Source organism: Acyrthosiphon pisum, chromosome A1 (assembly GCF_005508785.2).
Source record: "Acyrthosiphon pisum isolate AL4f chromosome A1, pea_aphid_22Mar2018_4r6ur, whole genome shotgun sequence".
Classification (NCBI taxonomy): domain Eukaryota; kingdom Metazoa; phylum Arthropoda; class Insecta; order Hemiptera; family Aphididae; genus Acyrthosiphon; species Acyrthosiphon pisum.
This window is the reverse complement of record NC_042494.1, coordinates 98,397,660-98,420,312: the sequence shown is the minus strand read 5'-3', so window position 1 is coordinate 98,420,312 and position 22,653 is coordinate 98,397,660. Positions and strand designations below refer to the sequence as shown.

General features: G+C 32.9%; 2 protein-coding genes across 4 annotated transcripts in view; one reads left to right on the top strand and one right to left on the bottom strand.

Annotated features, from left to right (window-relative positions):
* The window catches only part of LOC100168340 (protein EFR3 homolog cmp44E), a 63,292-nt gene extending 54,798 nt beyond the window's left edge, over window positions 1–8,494 (bottom strand). The window contains exons 1-2 of one of the 3 annotated variants that reach the window (XM_029487877.1): window positions 8,442–8,494; window positions 5,868–5,966 (exon numbers count right to left, since the gene is read on the bottom strand). In XM_029487877.1, coding sequence (XP_029343737.1) covers window positions 5,868–5,966; window position 8,442 — 100 coding nt within the window. In that variant the 5' untranslated portion in view covers window positions 8,443–8,494. Of the gene's footprint in view, window positions 1–5,867; window positions 6,143–8,441 lie in introns of those variants that run through there. The other 2 variants (XM_029487876.1, XM_003242366.4) reach the window with 2 other exon arrangements.
* LOC100572493 overlaps window positions 1–21,804 on the top strand; it is a 34,195-nt gene extending 12,391 nt beyond the window's left edge. The window contains exons 2-4 of the mRNA XM_029487878.1: window positions 13,762–13,878; window positions 17,334–17,603; window positions 19,461–21,804. Of these exons, the coding sequence (XP_029343738.1) occupies window positions 13,762–13,878; window positions 17,334–17,603; window positions 19,461–21,055 (1,982 nt within the window). The 3' untranslated portion in view covers window positions 21,056–21,804. The remainder of the gene's footprint in view (window positions 1–13,761; window positions 13,879–17,333; window positions 17,604–19,460) is intronic.
* Window positions 21,805–22,653: the final 849 nt, after the last annotated feature.

Here is a 22,653-nt window from a genome sequence, read left to right as displayed (position 1 = left end):
CCCCCCCCCCCCCCCCCCAGAAAGTCTTATTTTCATTTAGTATATAGTGTTTTTTTTTTTTTTAATTATTATTATTTGTTTTTGCAGACCTTCCCCCCCAATATATTTGATAAACCTACTAAATAAATAAAACTCAATTATGTAACTTGATAGGGTATCTACTATGCAAACATTCTTTCTAGTGCCTACTATTGTTTATATACTATAAGGTGGTTCACAAAGCATCCTCACCCACACATTATTTCGTCTTATTATGAATTTAGTCAAATTCTGATTTTTGGAATTTGTAAGTAATACTAATATTATTCGTGATTATAATGTTATAATAATATTATTTAACAAAAGATTGCTATCTAGGTGGCTACTAATAAGGTGAATATTTTCAATTATTTTTAAACAATTGAAAGAGTCTTAAAATGATAAAAACTTATTTTTTCCAAATTAAAATAAATGATTTTTTTTAAATATTGATGTAGTCAAACCAAATTCAAACGAATAGTTTCTGAATTATTAAAATATATAAACAAAAGACAATATTATAATATTGTTAAAAATGGTTCAAAAAAAAAAAAAAAAAATATGTAATATTTAATTTAGTTCTAATTGTACTCGAATGCTCTAAATAAATAGTTCGAAACTTTTAAATGGTTAAGTGTTTGATACTCAGTTGATAGTTCAGCTATATATCCCTGCAAATTCTCATATCATTATATAATCTTATAACCATACCATAATATACTATGCAACTTTAAAAGTTTGAATAGGATTTGTTAATTGTGGATTTGTTACTAAATAAAAGTGTTGAGTGACTTAAATTTAAGTATGTATTTTTATTTGTTTATTGTTCAACTTTTGATTCGTTTTGTTAATCAATTAATATCTTAAACTTATTAGGATTATATTTTTCTCAAATAGTTAATATGTATATATTAACAGCACATATATTCTAATAAAAAAATATAATATATTATTATACCTACAGTGAAAAAATCAAAATTTACTAAATTATCGTTATTAAGTATGATCAAATTAAAATAATGTTTATTTTTATAACATTGTGACACGTTAATTGTGAGCCTTGGAAATTATACTTAGTATCATTATCAAACGTGCAATGTAGGAAGGTTAATAAAACGCTTCTACAGCAGCGACTACAATAAATCGATTTACGTTTACTTATAACTTATAAGTGCGTATATTATATTATATTATATACTCGGAGGAATTATTTACTCATATTGTGTGTCATAAAAAGAACATTGGAAAAATTGTAAACAGCAGCGAACACGACTATGATCGTCGTCAATAGTCATTGTTACATACATCGACCAGGCATATTATATAAAATAAGCATTTTAAGCACACATGCATACACACATATATACACATTACACATAGATTTATTTATATACCTATATTTTATATTTTAATTTCTATATAATATTTTATATGCCCTTGTCACAGTCATCATATATGTATAATGCACAAAAAACGCGGAGGCGTTTGTTCTACAGTGTGCCTATGTACCACGAGCACGTATTTTAGAACTACGCTGCTGATGTTGATCGTCTCCGTCGTGGACCACTATATATGCGCACATTCGTATAATATTTTAGTATTTTATTGTAATATAATTATTATAACATGCCGGATCGTCTACCTACACCTGTCACGCCCACCAGCGTCAATTTGCGTGCACATATACCTATTACAAGCCATGTGTTGTGCATTCTAGCAATGTAGTGTAGTAACGTTTTCATTATTTAGATTTGGGTAAGTACCTACGCCGACCTTGAACGGCCTAAAGCTACTGAACTTGGACGAGAAAATAAATATTGTCGACCAGGCGTACCTATACGGCCTACAATTATTTTCTTACCATACAATTACCTATACGGTATACGTACAGAATGTATATGTTTATAAGATAAACGATAACAACTTGTATAGTAACTTGTATCTACATATACAAAATATATTGAAAAGACTTTACCGAAAAACGAATACGATACATCAAAAGATAAACACAACATTATATTATTACTATTTCGATTGACAAATAGAGAGATGGAAATATAATAATATAATTTTGTTTACAGGTTATAACATATTGAGCACTTATATACATGATAATCGTATTAAACAAATTAATACAATGCAATTGCTGGAAAGTAATGTCATAAAATTCACTTTTTGGGATTTTAATTTCCTTTTCATAATTTTTTTAAATAAGTTTTATCAATGAACGTTTTTAATTATAAGCGTCAATCTATATTATTATTTATTATATATATGTAACTGCCAACTGGTGTCTGGTATAATATAGTATTACGTACAGTGTACCACATACTCAACGGCTTCATTGATTATTGATTTCTAATTAACCAGCTGGTATCAATTGTAACAAATGCAAACATAATTCGTTGTGAAATAGTAAAATATCGAGATAGATTGGCTGGTTCAGGGTTTCTTTATTGGTAGGTATTCGAAGAATCAAGTTACCATTGTCAATCAATCTTGTGTCAACATTTTTCAGTAAAAATATTTATACTTAAACGTTATTAGATAACTATCAAATATATTAGCGAAAATATATTGTAAATAACTGTATAATATACGGTTTATAAAGAATTTTGATGTTAATCCAGGGTTAAAAAAAATAAATAATAGATACTTTCATTATTTTAGAATGATTTTGTTGGCGAGGGAAATTATATACTATCCATGTATTTTTTTTTTTATTATTGAACTTAAAAAAACATCAACAGCAAAGATTATTAGTTTTTGTGTTAAATACATAATAAGTGATTTCTGGTCCGAAAATTGTACAATTGATAATATGTTGTTAATATGTAATTTCTACTAACATTAATATTATAATAATAATTCTCCTTAACAAAAAGTTTAAATTTTATTATATAGGTCGGTCTTCCTTAGGAAAGCTAATATATTTGATATGTTTTCGATGTCTGGTCCTAAAGATTCGTTCATGTTAAGTGGAATATTGAATTTTCTGAGTTTATCGGTGTATTGTATCCATGTATTGTAAATTATAATAAAATAAATTTGCTTTATGAGAAAAAATGGTATAATATTACACTTAAAGACTATACATTACCTACTGTTAAATGAATAAAATAATCTTATTAGAAAAAAGTATTTTAATGTGTCTATATATTAACAATAACTCATAACTTACTAGAAAATGAAGAAACACTACCATAATTCAAGACATTTAAAACGAAAGGAAACGACATTGTATTTTTGACGAAAATGGCTTTATACAAACTTGATTTTCTATAATTATTTGATACGACTGTTCTGAATCGTAATTGTACATAATTGATTGCACGGTATTAATCATATTACCTACGAAGATCACAAACAGGTGAAATTACATATGTATCAGATTGGGTTAGGTTAGGTTAGGTTTGTCTACTAAAGTTGACCTAACCAAACATAGAATGGATAAAAAAACAAGAAATATCGTAAAATAAGAAAATAACATTTGAGAGTAAAAATATGTGTTGGTATAGTTTAAATATTTAATGATAATCATGTAAAGTAAAATAAGTTATGACGTTTAGGTACATTACGTTGAAAGTTCAATAAAATTGTTTATTAAAATGTAGGATATTAGAAAGAACGCAGTCACTCCTTATGTGATCCACATAGTAATTTAAAAAAGTAGGTTAACTTTTTTTAAACTGAGTTAAGTTTATATTTTTTCCATATTACTTTTAACTTTTCGAGTTAAATTTATGATTTATTAACTACTGTTAACTTTAGCTTATCGATCTTGTGTCTCTTAACTTAACTTAACTTGAGTTAATTATTTTCATTATTTTTTCCACCTTTACGTATGCAAATTGTCAGACATTTAATTGCGAAAATTGAAAAATAAAAAAGTGCGGTCGGTCATGTTGCAGAGATATTGACAAGACGTACATTTTATTATAGTCGAGTTGAGGTAGATATGAGCGAACACAATAGCACGGTAATTTCCCGAACTCTTAAAGTTTCACAAAACGATTTTCGCAAACTACGAGTACCTACTTATATGATATACGTAGGTACTTGCAGTATATACATACTCATGTGCTAATGTGTTATATTATATTATATACGTGTGACGACGTGACGTCGATACGACAATATTGTATAATATTCTACTTCTTCGTATATACTATTACATACCGCGCAAATGATAGTTTCGCAAGAATATCACAGCGGACGATAGTTCCGCGTAGTATTATTATATGTAAGTACCTATACTAGCTATTGTGTACATAATAATATTACTATATATACCTACATCAGCTGTTGTGGTCGTCGATCATAGCTAAAATCTTAACACCCACGTGCAGCAGAATCTCGATGGCGTATACAGAATGTGGGACAACTATATAATATGTGTCGCTGCAGTTTTCAGGGACGAATCGCGTGTTTTTACAGTATAATAATATAACACCTAACTATCATATCACAATACGCGTGTGTGCATCTTTGTTTTAAACGCGCAATAAAGGCCCGCCGCCGTGTGCACTCAAAATACGCGTATATTTAATATTATTATAATACATTAGTGCGCGTGACATTCATAAACGCCCATCCGTCTGCAATCAACGGTTTCCGTTGGGTAGGCCGCGACAGGTGGAAAAATCTAATAGTTTTATTATTATCATTATTATATTAAATTATTATTATTTTGTTTTACAAAACAAATTGTACCAGACACGGAAAATGATGACGCGTTTTCTCTCTCCCTCTCTCTATATATATCACTCACTCTATCTCTCTCTGCACTTAAAATGTATACATATATTATAATATGTAGCTATCATGCATTATTCAGCTATACTACTCCAAGGCCGATGATATTATCCACTAGATCATCAACGCGTTAGGCGTGCGTATAATGTAATTGAAACCCATAAAGATAACGCTAAACCATAATATTATTTAGCTGCCGTATACGCACGTCCGATACGTAACCTATAATTAAACAATTATACTCTTGAGTGGCGTGAAATAGTTAAAGGGGTTTTTTCTGTATATTTTTCAGCAATTTAGTAATGGGTAAAAATCACTGCCTAGTGCCTACTGATGGACCGAGATAGTCGGATATAGTGTATATCTATACACATTAAACTTTATATACAACCAAGGTAACTTGATTGGATACCCGTGCACATAGTGTACCTATAGTATATTTCATGTGTTAGGTATGTTGCGCAAACCTATTCGATATGCAAAATATAAAACCAAAATTTTAACTTATATATTATAATTGCGAGTATTTTTTTTTATCTATGTGGAATATCTACATCTTGTAATATTGTTTAAATAAGTAATTTTACAAAAAAATATATATATAGATACTTCTCAACGCATGCGATTTCAAACGAAGCGTTCGAGAGTGATTTCAAGATAAATTATGATAACTTGTCATTTGTATGTACACGATTCTTCGGAGTCCGACGGAAAATACATTATATTATTATTGTAATATATTATTTATATACCTATAACAACTAATCTACGTATGCACACATACACCATTTGCAGACTGACGTATGCCAGGTACGTCAGAAGCAAACCAACTTAATATGCAACAAAGAACACCATACAGGATTATGTCATATGACACGTATAATATGACAAATGTCGAAGGAAAAAAAAGTGTCCCCAAATTTGGTACGAAACCTTGAATGATATTATATAGTAGTTTTTTTGTGACCGATTTAGTCAACAGGTAGCAAATATATTAATAATATGTTGTATTTTTTTTATCTAGTGCACTATAGCTGCTACTAAAACCATAAAAACACATACACATACAGATACAATTTATAAGTCGCACTTACTTGAGCATCGTTTTTTCACTTTCAATGATAATATAATGTACTGCCAAGAGTTTTTCTTTCGCATTACCACGTACTCCTCCGCTAGTCGGTTAATGTTCACTAAACAATACATAGCGAAAATGATATATTAGTTAGGTATATGGATTATGTTTATTTAGCGCGTCTGTTGGTGTTTCGTAAACTATAATATTACCGTCTGTGTTTAAACAACGTACTTTTGCGCACAAGTGTTTTATTCTCAAAATCAATTCACGCAGTAAAAATGGATTTAAATATTTTCAAATGACATAATGATAAACGTTCGTCGTTTGCAGTGATACCATAAATGCATAATATATAGCGGTATAAGTTAAAAAATGTATGTGTCATGTGTGTATTAACTATTAAGTTTAATTATATTTTATATAGATGGGTACGAAAGAATGTATTACATTTAATTAAAATTGATCATTTTTTTTTCTACTCACAGCAGTCGCTAAAATGTTTATGAAATACGGCTATCATTTTAACAATTGAATTGAATATTTTGAAATTTTATTTTATTATTTCATAAATGACTCCTAATAGATTTTACATTACAGTATTAAACCATGTATAGCCGTATAGGCATGTATAGCTTTTAAAATGTATATCCAGTTATAATAGTAGACAACGATATTTTAATATCCATGAGTATATTGTTATTTAATCAATAGTTTGGAATATAATATATTTATACCTAGGTACTTTTGATTATTAAATATTAATGTTAAAACTAATTTCGTATTTAAAATAAACGTTAAAATCTATTGGCGATATAATAATATGTTCTATTGCGTATAACATTTTAATATTTAATATTTTTATTGATAACTGTTATTAATATTAAGCTGTTTATATTTGTAAAATGTAAGTTTTTTAACTCGACTACTTCATGTAAACAGCTATGTACCTATGGTAATTATTGTTGTATCATTGGCGTTGAATTATACCAGATTCTAGTGATTTGTAACTACCTATATGGTGTTTTTTTTTTTATAAAATGTTAAGCATTTTTATTTTAATAACCCATGGTTTATTTAAGTATAATAATAAATAATTAGTATAGTACCAATTATGGCGTGACTCATTGTCACGGAGGAATAATATTAATATGGTCGAGTGGTAGACTATGCATATATAGTTATAAGTCAGAACTTATAATTATAAGGTTTTGGAAATATTGTACGTAACATACTAACATCAGAGATTCAAAAAAAACCAATCTAAAATTCGTTATGATAAAGATAAGCGTGCGCAGACCATGCTGACAGGGGGGGCAGAATGTAATAAAATATATATTTTATAATATATAGTTAAATATTATTTTGGTTGTTACTTTATTAGTTAGTTCAATTAATATTAGTCATGGAAGTATTTTAGTTTTAAAAATCATTAATTTAACTACAAATTTAATATATTAATATTGAAACTTGCTATGTTACTAGCAACTTGCTAAGCTGTGTATAGAGACCCAACCATCCGGGTATTGATAAGAGACCCGACCATTATTTATACTGCGCATGCGCCGGGACGCATATTACCATTTGGAAAAACATCGTACAGTGATGCTATTTATCAATTTTTATGTTAATAGCGTTGAAATTAACATAGAAATTGATAGTAGAATATATTGGCGCGATTTTGTTTGGATTACCGTGAAACCACAGTGATTGCCGCTATCTATAAACACTCTTTATCACTCGTTATTTACATATTAATAATTAATATATTATTCATTATAATATAAAAATTATATTATTATAATATTATGTTTTTTAAAAACAATATTTGGAAGAAAATTTCAGCTCGCAGGAGGGGCAGCTGCCCACCCTGCCCCCCCCGTGCGCACGCCTATGATGATAAAGATAATTCACGTGGGATCCATTTTGCTATTGTTAAAGCAAATCGTAGATTTTCTGTTTATTATAATAAAATGTATTAATTTTTTAATATAGAAAAAAAATTATATATTTATAAATATGGTATTTATCGTAAATATAAAAAGAGGTGGCGGCCCTGCAGAATGAGCAAAATATCTTAAATAATGACGGAAGACTGCGGAAAAGCAAAAAACACGTTTATAGATAAAATGCTGTATACCTACAGCTATAGTATTATATTACAATAATCATCAGGGACCAGGGTATTGAAAATGGCATAAACTATATATGTGCAAGTAGCTATTTACCCAATATAGTACTAGCCAATATTAGTTTATACGTAATGCAGTGCACACTAGACGTACCTGTGTGCAGAATTCCATAATTCGGATAATATTTTATGCGTATGTGCTATATTTTTTACTAATGCGCCGGGTTGCATGAAAAATTAATTAGTTTTAATGGTCGAATAAAATGTTATGGATCAATCATGGTCTACTAAATGATGTTTAAGGGACCACTAGCTCACTACTGGTTCGATGAACCTTTAATGATTGTTCATGGAACCCGACTCGAGTGTTTTAAACGTTTGAAATACGCAAGGAAATAATATGCAATGTATTATAATATTATAACAACGTGCTGCGACGTGGAATTTTTGCTCGTTACTTACTGAAGACTCGGGGGGCAACGTGTCGATGACCGCTGCAGTAGAATAATAATATAATGTCACAATATTATGATCTCCCGTCGACTAAAAGCTCGTAAGCTCTGCAGGGTTCACGAACCGACGACGACAAAATCTTGGCGCATGCACCTGCTCAGCGATCGTTAAATTACTCAGCACCTATATCGTACCTATACATAGGAATCGTATTATGATTGTCAAACAACGAGCGATTAGTCGCGGTCGGTCCGCGGTCATTTAAAACGCATCGTGTGCCGAAAATCGTTTCTATATGTGACCGCCCCCGCAAATGGGCGCGCGCACACATCATGGGCTCACATACTTATGTATAGTATTATATTGTACGTACGCGTGTCTCTTGACAATCAATCACGACTTTCGCGGTGCACCAGTCACCGGGGTGCACCCATTCAGCAATTGTAGTCCGACGGCGATGACGATAATAGGTACTATTATAGCGACAACAGCTACAACAGTAGGTAACCGACGTGTGTCGACCGGAGAATGGATGATTTTGTGCCCCCGAAATTCGAAAGAGTAACACTGTCGTCTAGAGAGTGAAAAACCGAACAGCAATCTTGCTGCGGGTCAACGTCCTGCGTGTACCTACAATATTTTGATAAACAACTATAATATCATGATCGTGTGCAATAGGTATAATATATTATATTATTATATTTGATTATAACTATAATGGTCGTTTATGTAATATGCAGTGCCGAATGTCCGGATCACATGTGACACCCGTGATTGATAAAACCTTACCCAATAAAAGAAAATCATTATTTAAAAAAACCACCTCTAATATTATGTTTGTTAAACTTGAATAATGCGGTATATTATTATTTATTATAATTGATAATGCCTTATGAAATCTGTATCTGTATAATATATGAAAGAAAAAGTCACCGAAGTCGGGATTGACGTGATTCATAATCAACAAATACGGCCGATACTAAGATAGCTAGAGACGAAATTGTCATGACACCTTCGTACCGCCATATAAGCATGGTGCACTATATGAGAGATTTTTTCAAAAATTCACTTTTTAAAGAGGAGCTAACACAGGAATTTGTACTTTGTAGGCTCACGAAAAAAGAATATTTATTTTTATAAATAGGGTTATCATTGTAGGTTACAGAAAATGTAATAGTCAGTATGATTGATTATAATTTTAGACTTGTATTTTATATAATTGGTCAAAACCGCTAAAATTACTGTTTTAACAATCCGCGTACATTACATTTAACGGAGTTATTAAGAGTAAATTCAATAAGGGCATTATTTTCTTAGTCAGGCTAAGTAGGATCAGATAGTATTAAAGGTCTTACAACTCTTACTTCAAATTCTTTCTTTATAAAGAAAAAGATTAAAAGCCATTATCTTCGGTCTCTTTCTTTAAAATCGTATAATATTATATCGTTGTATAAAAGAGTTATCGCGTAATTGGTTAGTCTGAGAATCCAATTTTTAAAAGTCAGAAATTCCCGAATAAATTACAAGTAAAATAATGAAAATAGTGTTATTGTAATTTATAATATAATAATATATATGCGTGACTTTGGCGATTTCTATTCGCTGGTTATAACTTTCAACCGTGAACTACGATGATGCGCTCGATGTGGAGAAATAAAAGCTGAAGTTTTGTCTTTTGACGAATTTAATTAGGATATCGCGTGATCCGATGGATACTATTATATTATAATAAATAATTATACAATTTTGGTTATTTTACTTGTAATTAGTTCAGAATTTTTTTATATGAGTATATCGCGCACGGCCTTGACGGGCCGGCCAAAATTCGTTTCGCAGCAGCTGTTTTTTATTTTATTCGTCGGAAACGCGATATTATGATATGCACAAGCCACAAACACACACACGCACGGATATAATAATATATAATATGTATATACCTATTTAATATAAGATATTATACGACGCACACCCCTGCAACGGATATCAACGAGTAAAACACTAAAATATTATTATATTTAAGTACGACCTACGCGCGCGCTCTACGTATCATATATATACATACAATAAAATATATAACGATCGAGCGATATTCTGCGCTGCGCATAACCGCGGAGTAGCATGGCCAAAATATTTATGAATTATATCGCGTTCGTATTATAATAGATTAGCTCTCAGGGTCGTTGGGGGAGGGGGTGAGAGTGTCTCGTTGTCTTTTTTTTGTGTACCAATATTGATTATCTTATATTATTGTCTCATCAATTATGTTAGGTTTGTTAAAATATAAATTCATGTTTTCATTATTTTTTCTGTGTGATTTTTAATTTGTTCATATAAAATACATATTTATTTAAGTTGATTGTCTGATGATTGATCACAATAAAATATAATATGATAACGCAATAAAAGCATATTTATCGCCATTACGGGGTTGTTATTACGCCATTATATGTTATTATAAAGTATGAACCTAAGGAATAACGTATAAAATATACGAATTACCCTTTTAAACGTACGATTACCTAATGATATATAATTAGTAGTTATTACTAGAAGCCGGAATTATATTTTTATTGAGTCTATGCAGTCAGACGGGGGTTCGAAATCTTTACAAATCATGAAACGTGTAAATTAATGGCAAAAGGTTTTTTTGCATATTTCAGAATATTTCAAGATAAAAGAATTGTTCGTATAATAAAGAATATTAGAGAATGATATATTGATTAATTTTATAGATTTTCAATATTTTGTATTGCAGTGACGTAAATAACAAAATTATATGACTGATAATAGTAATATATACGTATTATATACCAACACGTATATACGATAATTATGCCCCATATAGTAATTTTATTGTCTGTAAATAATGATGAAAAATGTTCTTAATTAAAAATACGTCATCAATCTAATTCAATTTAATAAAAAAATGTTACCTATAGTTGGGAGAATGAAATGTCGCCGCTGATATGCACCACTGCGATGCGCGGTAATGAATAATAACTTATTACTGTATAATTATTAATTAGCTAGCACCTGCCGGTAAAGACAAAAATATATAATACACTTTTTTGGCATAACGTATTCTGAGAATAGTCAAAAATTCATACCTTCTCCAGTCCCCGCCATTTCAGAAAAGCTGCGAAGCACGGCACGGTGCGTACACTACACAATATTATTATATAATATACATATAAGGCAAAGGCATGGAATACTGTTTATATTTTTATTTGATGTCCAAGAACCATTTCGTATGATGATATTATAATTAATATGAATATTAATATCCTCGCGATTCTGCTTCAAACACGCGTTTCAGCGTTTGTGGCTTATTGCTATTGTATATTATAAATTTATAAATAATAATATTATCATCGTAACGACAAACGCAATCACGTTTATTATACGTAGGTATAATATTATAATTGGGTGCACTGGTTTTCTTTGTGAATAAAAATATGACGGACAAAATATGTTTGCAATCTTTTATACGCAACCATTTTATTGGTCCACCGGAAAAATGTGATCATGATTGAACATTTTATTATCAAACCAGGTGATTCATTTAACGTAAAACACTCGTAATTTCAAAAACTTATAACGTTTTTGAAAATATTCATTTTACTTAATGTTAAGTCGTTCTAAACAATGTATTTTTACAATTGTTATCGTTTTATTTTTATTTTTTTACTTTTTTGAACGACAAAATATATTTTTGATTTCAAATTCCTAATCAAAATATTATTCCTAGTATTTCGAGGCCTATATAAAAACTAAATTTCCAACATTAATGTTAACTAAGTTATAATTTTTCAAAGTTAGATGAGTGATGTAGTGAACCAACGTTTTGCGAGGCTCCCATGTGGTACCTCCACTCATCAAAACTTGAAACTCTTATAGCAGCTTATATAAGCAGCTCATCCAAAATGTGATTTGCATACACCGAATTCTCTGAAAAATATTCTGCTTTGAAATGTATATTAAAAAAAAATTTAAAAAAATCTAACAAAACAGAATAAATAATATAATTTTTCAAAGTTATTGCATTGACCATTAATATTAATGATGTAAAAAAAAAATATTTGCAAAGACGTTAATATAATATAGTTTTTGATATAACGCAGTGCGCTCCTCGATACAAGAACTGCCCGGATGTATTGCGTTATAGCATGCGCGGAAACTTGTATAGCTATGTAAATAAAAAAAAAAACCTCAGAACCTTTATGGGACGCAGACAAAAATAACTTAACTGCGGCGGTGGCGAAACGCTTAAGACATTCATATAGTAGGTAACTACTATTATAATTTATAATGTTATTATAATATTATATTATACGTAAAGTCGTCGCCGTCGTGTCCGTCAGCCGCGAAGACACCGCGTTACAATCATAATATTACGTAGACACGCGGCGCACACTCATGCGCGCCGCATATAATATTGGGCAGTGTGGGCGCCGTAGTTTCGTGTGGGCCACGGCGGTCCTCGGGCTCCGATACCCGGGTTACCCTACATGGCCAGTGACGCAACGATGGCGCGCGCACTCCTACCTCAACCGTAGCCGTACAGCCGCTGCAGAGTTAGGCGGGCGAACCGACGAAAAAATGAGGAGAGAGAGAGAAAGAGAGAGAAAGAGAGAGAGAGAATGAAATAGATATATGGGTAGGTAATGTTATTATTATATGCGAAGGTGATGGGCAAGTCAATGGACAGGATTTGCTTCGGTTAGTTGAGTTAAGCTTTATTATAGTTAATGGTTATCGCAGTATATACCTTACAATGTATATTTATTCACTCAATAAGAGTTTAAAGTTCACGTGGGAAAAAATAATTGAAAAAAGCTAAGTCGTCATACGTTATGGATTCTCTAACTATAGTTAAGTTATTAAGTTAATTAGAAAATTAACTAACGCAGCTTTAACTGCTAACTGACTAACTAATTAATGCCCAATTTTGTAATATTATTTAGGTATATTATCGAACTACGTGAATTCCACTCAAATATAGAGGATACTAATATATTATTGAACATCAAGTGATATTATTTCGTTTTATTTCAAAAGTTGTTACACGCGCACAAGTCCGGGTTCGCAGGCTATTCGTTAATTTTTACCTTTTGTGTTGTTGTTTTTGTTGTTGTTTTCGTTATTGGAATAATGTGTTTCATATTTATATTATTTAAGTTTATTCATCGCGTGCGTGCGTGTGTTTGACGACCACACACACAGAAGCATGAAACACACGATTCAGCGAATTTAATAATTTAATTATATAAATATAACATAGATATATATATATATATAACTACGTGCGTGGCACTCGTTTTGTTCACAGATCCCGAGTTAACCTCCGCAAACATGCTGGACGTGTACAGATCGGACTCGCAAAAGTCCGACTCGTCGCAGAGGCCAAGAGTGTCGTTCAACCGGGACGTGCGGATCAAGAAAATCGGTACGCAAACAAAATAAACTCGTCTCGTCCTGTTTTATTTTTATAATAATTTATAGTTTATTTCGTATACGCCATATTTTATGCTGCTTTCGTGTAGTGCGCACATGTAACGCGGTTACGTACACCGCAACCATTAGATTGGGTTAGGTTAGGCTGTATATTATTATTGGAACATAATAATATTATGGTCAGTGCCGAGGTCTGTATGATTTATTGTTTTACCTATCCTGACATATTATTATAATGTGTGCGTGTACGCCTCCTCCCCACACAGTTTAACCTGCAACAAGCCGGCGAAAATGATGTCGAAATAATATGAAGTCTGCAAATTTCCATCTGGGAAGGCACCAGTCCCCCCCCCCCCCCCACTTAAAAATAGGTGGTTATTAACAGCTACATATATATTGCTGGTATTCTGGTCGGATTTCAGTGAATGGACACGGACAAAGGCGCATATTATATAGTATACTTTGAACCCAAAATCCTATATAAGCCGATATTGTATGTCCCGATGACCACGTGCAGTCATGATCAGTCTATACACTCTAGTATAAAAGAGTGTCAACGAAATTTTCCGTTGAAAGGGTACCTACTTATTTAATAATAATTTATATTATGTACATTTTATCATGGTTTTTTGCCTCTCTCGAACACGGGTCATGAACTTTTCCATAATAGACTTTTGGGGTTAGACACTTTTTCCCCGGCACGAACCGAAACACAGTGACCACGAGATACGTGCGCGGGGGAATGAATGACGATGACGGTGACGCGTGTTTTGTGTTTACTGCAGTGAATCGGGTGACATGACGAGGGTTTAAAACATAATTACGGTCGTTTTAATTACAATGAAAAAATGTTATTTTACGTATTTAACATATAAATAAATACCTACGCATATGTACAAACCGAGTTTGTTTTGAAAAATATATACCCATATTCCATAGTACCTAAATAGGTAGATCAACTGTGGTTAAAAAGTTTTGCTAAAAATTCCGAGGAAATTGTCTAGGAAAATAAAATATAAGTTAAGTATATCGAAAAAAACCAAGGACAAATACAAAGATATCAATACCGACAATATATTATGAATGGAAAAATACAATAATACATTTTAAGTTTGTGTGTTTGTGTGTGTGAGTAGTAGAGACAAAAGAATTTTTAACTTTTATTACGAAAATAAAACTTATAGGTATGGTTTGTGCATAATATGTGCGTGTGTTACTGTGTACGGACTACGACGCCACTGTCAATAAAACAAGTATAGGCGTTGATTGATCATTCTGAAGAAAAAAACTCAACAAATGGGAATTTATTTCATAAATAATTATTATATAATTAAAAATACATAGGTTATAATATAAACCTAGTTTCTATCTACCTTTATAATAATAATATACTCGTCACGGGCTAAGTGAAGTGGAAATTGAGGACCCGGGTGACCGACCCCAATAATTGGGAGAGAAGGTGAAAGAAAAGAAGAAGACTCGGGCTACAGCATATATAACAAAATTTATAATAATAATTGCCAAAAAAACGCTTATAATGAAAACTAAAAAGTGGACTGCCAAATTAATAATTTTTGTTTAAAATTTATTGACAAAGATAATAAAATGATTACATTTCAAAAATTATTTTTGGCCGAAAGTGGGGATGTTGTGTTCAACATATTGTTGTGTTTTTCGAAAAAGCACTCATAAATATTGTAAAATCAAAAGTTCCTTCGCCTAATTAAGAATTTAAAAAATGGTATAATAACTTACCTAACAATAATGCTGAGGGTTAAAATATAAAATGTCATCCGTACCTACATCATACAATAAATTATATATGATCTATGAATTGCATAAACTACAAATTGCAGTCATACACTGTTGAAAATCCTCTTTATAACTACTACTAAACGCCTAATTCTGCTGTCCTGACATTCAGAGGAATAATGTTGTGAATAAATGTGATTTATTAACGAACCACGAATAACATCATAGCCTATAAAAAATATAGGTGTTTATTGTGTAATATAATGTTATAATTTAAAACCTAGCTGCGCATATAACGTCGAGAGAAACATTCTTAGTGAAAAGGGATTGAATATATTATATATATACATATATCATACAGATAATATAGATTTTTAAAAAATATGTCGTAATGTAAACATTATATTGAATTATGGAGTATAACTCGAGATTAAAGGAATTCGTTTAGTTCGTTGCATAAAAGGTGCTCGAGATCATTACGAGTATTTAGGGCACTCGACAGAGATAATACTAAAAATAAATAAAAGGTATTATTATAATATTATCTATATCTAGATGTCGAAAAAACGATTTGAGGTTGTACAAAAGCTGAATAAGGACACTGTATTAAAAAACTAATGATAAGACTTAAATAAGAATGGAAGTTTAGTCCGTTTATAATAGAATGAACATGTTTGTAATGTTTGTATATATAACGAGACAAACCGAGAGGTGTAGAGTCTATAGCTATTACTAGAGTAGTGTAGGGGAAGGTCAAGAAAAGGGGCGTCGTCCAATGCCACATATATTTAGTAACGTTTTTGGAATACAAGCGTATTATACAACCGCAGAAACATTTCCGGACAAATTAATAATTGTCATACATTTATTATTGTCATTTGTCACGCCTTGACATAAGCAATTCTAAATAATTCATTAAAATCACTTTATTGTTGGTAATAAAATCACAATGTAAAATAATTATATGTACATTATTTTATGTGCAATTATTTTATAGATTTAATTTAAGATATTTCCAAATGGCATTTTATAAATAAAAAAATATTATAGTTATAAGTACCTACCTACACATTATTTGGTTAATTTTAAATAATAATTTATAGGTAATTAAGCTGAGATATATTTATTTAGGTAACATTGTCTATATTTAAAGTATTAGTGGGTAACTATAAACACGATACAAGAATATTAAATTTGGAATTCTAGAAACATTTTAATATTTTTCATAATTTGTAAAAAAAAGAGTTATTTTTTAACAACTATATTATTGATATACACCTGGTTAATAACTAAAATAAATGCTGTATGAATAATTTTTCTCAAAACGCTTATTTTAAAACATAACAACAATTTTAATAGTTTATAGAACCTACCTATACTTATAAAAATGGTGTTATCATGTCAGAGCTTTTTAAAATATTGGTAAAAAAATATTATATTCATATCTATCTTTTTCGTTATAAAATACCGTGCCCGATATAAGAAAAATATTGGGTTTTTGACTCGTTATCCGTGTTTCTTGTCACATGATCGTTAATGTATCACAAGATAACATAAAAAACGCTAACGGACAGAACTTTTCGTACCTGTAAATGACTCCGAGAAACATAATTTATTATGCGAATTTCATAATATCTCTATTCGACAATAATTATATCGTTTCTTGACTTATTTTGTTTGTTTATGACTTATAAGGTAACTCAGATGCAGCAAGTATTGTGGAAGCTTTAGCTGGAGATGGCGAAGGCCACTTGGTGCCCACGCCAGTTCGCAGGGAAAAGATCAAAGCGTCTAAGCGTGAACTTGCGTTAGAAGCTGACCGCGTACTCAAGCAGGCAGACAGCGTGGCCTCTCTGCACTCGGATGTACCGCCGAGAAGACAGCAGAGGAGCAAACCAGATGGAGGGTCCCTTCAACGGAAGACCAGCTTTGGAGGGACAGACTCGAAAAAATGGAATTCTGAAGGTAATTGTGACCATTTAGTTTCGAACATCACAGAATTTTACAATACTGTCAACACCAACCTCCTTCTGAACATATATATTATTATGTATGTTTAATGTTATGTAAACGCAGTAGGTATAAGTAGAATTAATAATAATATTAATTTATGAGCTTAAAATTCATTACTTACTATTGTTTTGACTCAGGTTATTCTGAGAATACTTCAGTCAAAAAAATCTAAAAGAAGTATAAATAATATAAAAAAAAATTATGAAATAATAGATTTATATTTTGGGAGAAAATAGTATAATATACCTAAATTCACTTTAGAATTAGATTTGGAAACATTTTTTTTAAACTTACTTTATTTTAGTTATTCATTGGTTACTATGAAGTTTGTAGTTAAAATAAACTTTTTTAGCACAAATTAAATTGTGTAAAGATATTTTTTTTTCTGCATTAAAAAAAATGAATTTTCGTACGCTCAAAAACTAAAAGTATTTAAGTTAAGCAAATATTATAAAATAAAATAAAATCTCTTTGATCAAAAAAAAAGAAAAAAATGTTTTAATTTGTTTTTAATTTTGTTAAAATAAATTGTAAAACTTTTTCATCGTAAAAATTTAATAAAATACTTTATATCATAAAAACAATTTTCTCGTTGAATAAATATAAAATATCTTACAGTAAATAATTAACTATCAATAAATCTATAATATGATGTATCTAGGTATAACCTACGTCAGTCCCTAAAATTATGTGTACTACGACACACTTTGTGTAGTATGAAAAGTGCAGTGTGTAGTACGAAATTTAAAAATGTGATATTATAATTAATCCTTTATAATAATATTATGTATAATTTTATATCTTCACATTTTTTTTATATTTCAATGGTTTTTCGCCAAACCACATTTTAATTACTATCTACATTTTACACAGACACACAGTAAACAATGTTTTGAGTTGTTATGTCTTATACTCTTATTATAGTTATTATTATAAACTATTCATTGTTATTGAGAGTAGCTATTATTATTATTATCAGCTTAGTAGAGAACGGTGGTATATAGTATAGGTATTAGTGTTTTAAGTGTTTATCTAGAAATAATTTAGATTTAATCGATTTGGGACTATGTGTGTAGTACAAAAATTTGGATATTTTAGGGACCGACCTACTTATATTTGTAAAGTATAAAACATATTATTTGTATATAATATAAGCATTTCTGAGTTTTTTTTAACTCATATAGGTACCAATATTCTGGGGTTAGGTATCTACCACACCTTTCAATCAGTATCTGCTTAGTAATTTTATTTTCCAACATATTCATCACTAATATTACAGTTGATGGAAATATGGAAATATTTTTTTACATAGTTAAATTTGAACAATTAAATTAAAAACAGAAGCATTTGTTGTACGATAAATGGTTTTTTCATGTTATTTACTATGTAGGTACCTAATATTGTTTGTTAAGCTTACTGTCGAGACTGAACAAACATTTCAGATGGGGTTTTACTTATATCTTACATGTAATGGATATAATCGAAACTGTACAGAAACGGATAGAGTAAACAACCTAAATAATCCTTCAGTTTCGGTCGGTGTAATGTGTATAAAGCATTATGACTGAATAGTAAAATAAAAACGTAGAAAAAAGTAGAATATCCTTTAAAGGATTTGAAAATTAAAAAAAATCGACCTAAGTTCTTTGAATATTTATATTTATTCTCTTACGAAATAGTTGCAATACTCCCGGGTAGAAAAGTAGTGTAATATAGTTTAACAATATTTCTCAAACAATTTATATATTTTTGTGACACGAATATTCGTATAATGAGCACGTTTTAATTTATGTTGGGTTGTGTACACAGGCAAACTGTCTTCGTACATGTCGTTGGACAGGCCGAAGAACCGGATCAGGAAGAGGGAGCAGCCGACGTGGGAAGAACAGCGACAAGGCGGTCAACAGTATCGTTCGTCAACGGACCTGACGACTTCGGCGGCACCGCCGAAACGACGATCGACGGCATCATCGGGCGGCGGCAAGTTGACGAGGAGCGTCAGCGATGCGGGCGACCGGGACAAGCCGCTGGCGTCCGGCGACGGTGGCGACGCAAAACGTTCGATATCGTTGTTCGGCACCATCCAGCGGATCAAAACGAAGATCAAAAAGCGTCCGACAGCTATGGCCGCGTCCGAGCCACCCCCGCGAAGGACGCAGTCGGGGGCTGATCGGTCTTCAGAACCGTCCACGCCACGCGTGCTGACGGGCCCGTCACCACCTCCGGCGCCGATTCGAGCGAAAAAACAGCTGTCTCCCATCATCGAGTCGTCACCGCGGGACGAGTATTTCAAGTATACGGTCGGCGGCCCGTTGGGCTACAGCGGCGCGTCCCCACCGCGCCCGGTCCGCGGCCACAAGGTCGACCGGATCGTCCGGAAACTACAGCACCAGCAACAGCAGCACCAACAACAACAGGCGGCAGCGGCGGCGGCCGAACTCGCCCGTCAACCGTCGCCACCACTGCTGCCACCGCCGTCGTCGCCAGACTTTGCCCACGCGCACAACGGCAACGAACCGTTTTCGTACACGGCCACGTCGTCGCCCACCATCGTCCACCTACCGGACGACACGGCGGCGGCAGCTGACCGACCGCCACCACCGCAACGACAACGACAACAGTATCGCTCGGCCGGCGGCATGGACGACACGTGGACGTCATACGACGATCTCAGCCACAGGCGGGACGCGCTCGAATCGAGGCTGCAGAAACGCGCGGCAACCGTGGTGGTCAGACCACAGCGGACGGGGTCGGGGGCGGCAGTGCGCGTGCGAACTCCTCCGGATCCGGTGCCGGACACGTACGCGACGGTATACAAGAAGAACGAGACGCTCGGTGGTGGTGACAGATACTTCGAGCGAAAGATCGTCACGGAACACCGGTTCGCCCGGAGGACGCCCAGGCTGTCCGGCGACGGTGACGATGACCATGATGACCACGAAGACGATATCGATGCCGACCACCATGACCTTCATCACCGTGACGCCGCCATCCATCGCGACACCACCGTTCACCACGACCATCATCACCGTGACACCGCTGTCCGGCCGCCGGACGGCAGCCGCGGCCGACCACCGACGTCCCGGACCTCGTCCGGCATGCCGAACATCGTTTCCCGGAATAACGTGACAGTCGTCAACGCGCCGCCACGCTCCGCTTCCGTTTACGGCGCCGAAAAACCGGCCAAAAAACGTTCCAGACTGGACAAGTTCAAGATGCTGTTCACCGGCGGCTCTTCCGCGTCCAAGGAGAACAAGCGGCCATCGTCGTCCACTAAAGCTCAGTACAACTCGTCCGATCCCGAGTCTTACACGTCGTCTTTGCGCAAACGTTACAACGTGTTCACCGGTACCGACAACGTGAGTACACATAATAACGATCAAAGCGATACATTGATAAAGTAATGGTGCAGGAATACCTAACTTAATATTATTGTCGTCTTACGCAGTCTTTGCGATAAAGTAATAATAATTAACACCGTCAATATCTGTAAATTAGAATCGTTCTATAAAAATATCCGCACATACTTATATAATGCTCGTCGTTGTGAACACTATATCGTCAAACTTCAGTAAATGTCTCTACACCCCTCTACCTCCTGACGTTGTGCTTTTGTAATTTTAGTCAATATTTACTATTCAATTTGTACGTCTTAAAACAACATTTGTACGAATCTGGTTCCGAAAATATTAGTGGATTCGACTATTCGAGTAGGGGAGCTGTTACTTGGTTAAGTTTGTATAGAAACGTGGTGACAAGTCTGTACCTTTCTAGTAGGTAGGTACTCACAAACCACAAAGGTTGTGGGCTGTGACAAACGACTGCTACTTCAAACATTCCATTATCCCAATAATTAGTAAACAATAAACATTTTAGCAATCTGCCAATCTATTCTGTGATCTAAATAATATATAACCTATAAAGAGGTCCCCTTTCCCCCACGAGAGTTGTAGCGGTACTGGACGTCCCCCCCACTTTGGGCTACGATATTTCCCTCCCTGAATCAATATACATTTTTTTACACATAATAAATAGGTTGGAAAATTGGTTCGTTGGTTTTACCCGAAATAAACGACCATCATAATATATCGACTATCATCATTCACGTTGATTTATTATCCAATTAAATAGGCACTGATTGATAAACCAAAATTATGTGAAAGTATTATTGAATTATATTTATATATTAATTTAACAATTATTTAATAAAAAAATCTCGTTAACAGTACCTACATTTATTCATTTGCGTTTGTAATTTGTTATTAATTATTGTTTAACATTTTTACTTTTAATTTTTTGTCCAGAGGAAAATTGTCCCGTTTGGCGGGAAAAGTCCAATTAATCGTGAGGAAAGGCACAGAGGGGAACGCCCTACATTCTCTGTAAATATACCTATGGCTGCATATAGTTATAACATTAGAGGTGTGGAAACGTTTTGCACCATTTTGTCCCGTGTACACTGAACGTTTTCGATACATTGCGGGCCCACCAGGTAGTGTTGGTTTTCGATTATGACGCATATATCATCGTGCGACTGAAGTCCGATATTTGATGACGAAATTTTCCAGACACGCTCGTATCGCAGACGAGTACCAAATTCGGGCAAATTTATATTCTCGCCCTCGCCATCCAGTAATGTCCTATTACGAGTCGATTAGTCACTTTTTAACGACGCAATGACGCCGAAAGTGTTCGATACCATACCATATTATTTTATTACATTTTGTCCGTGCTTATTATTGATTACACGTTAAACATTTAAATATTTTATGAAAATCTAAAACTATCAAAATGTTCGAATAATATCGAAGACTGACGAAAAAAAAATCATAAAATACACACAAAATAGATAGGCGTATTTTTGAGATGTTTTATTTTTATAAAACGATCAAACGTGGGCGCGCATTAGCTGTTAATAACAATTTAACGATATGGCGCCGTAGGTTAAGCCTAGATTAGTCTAATTGACTTGTTCATTAACGTTTTCCCCAATTATTATTCC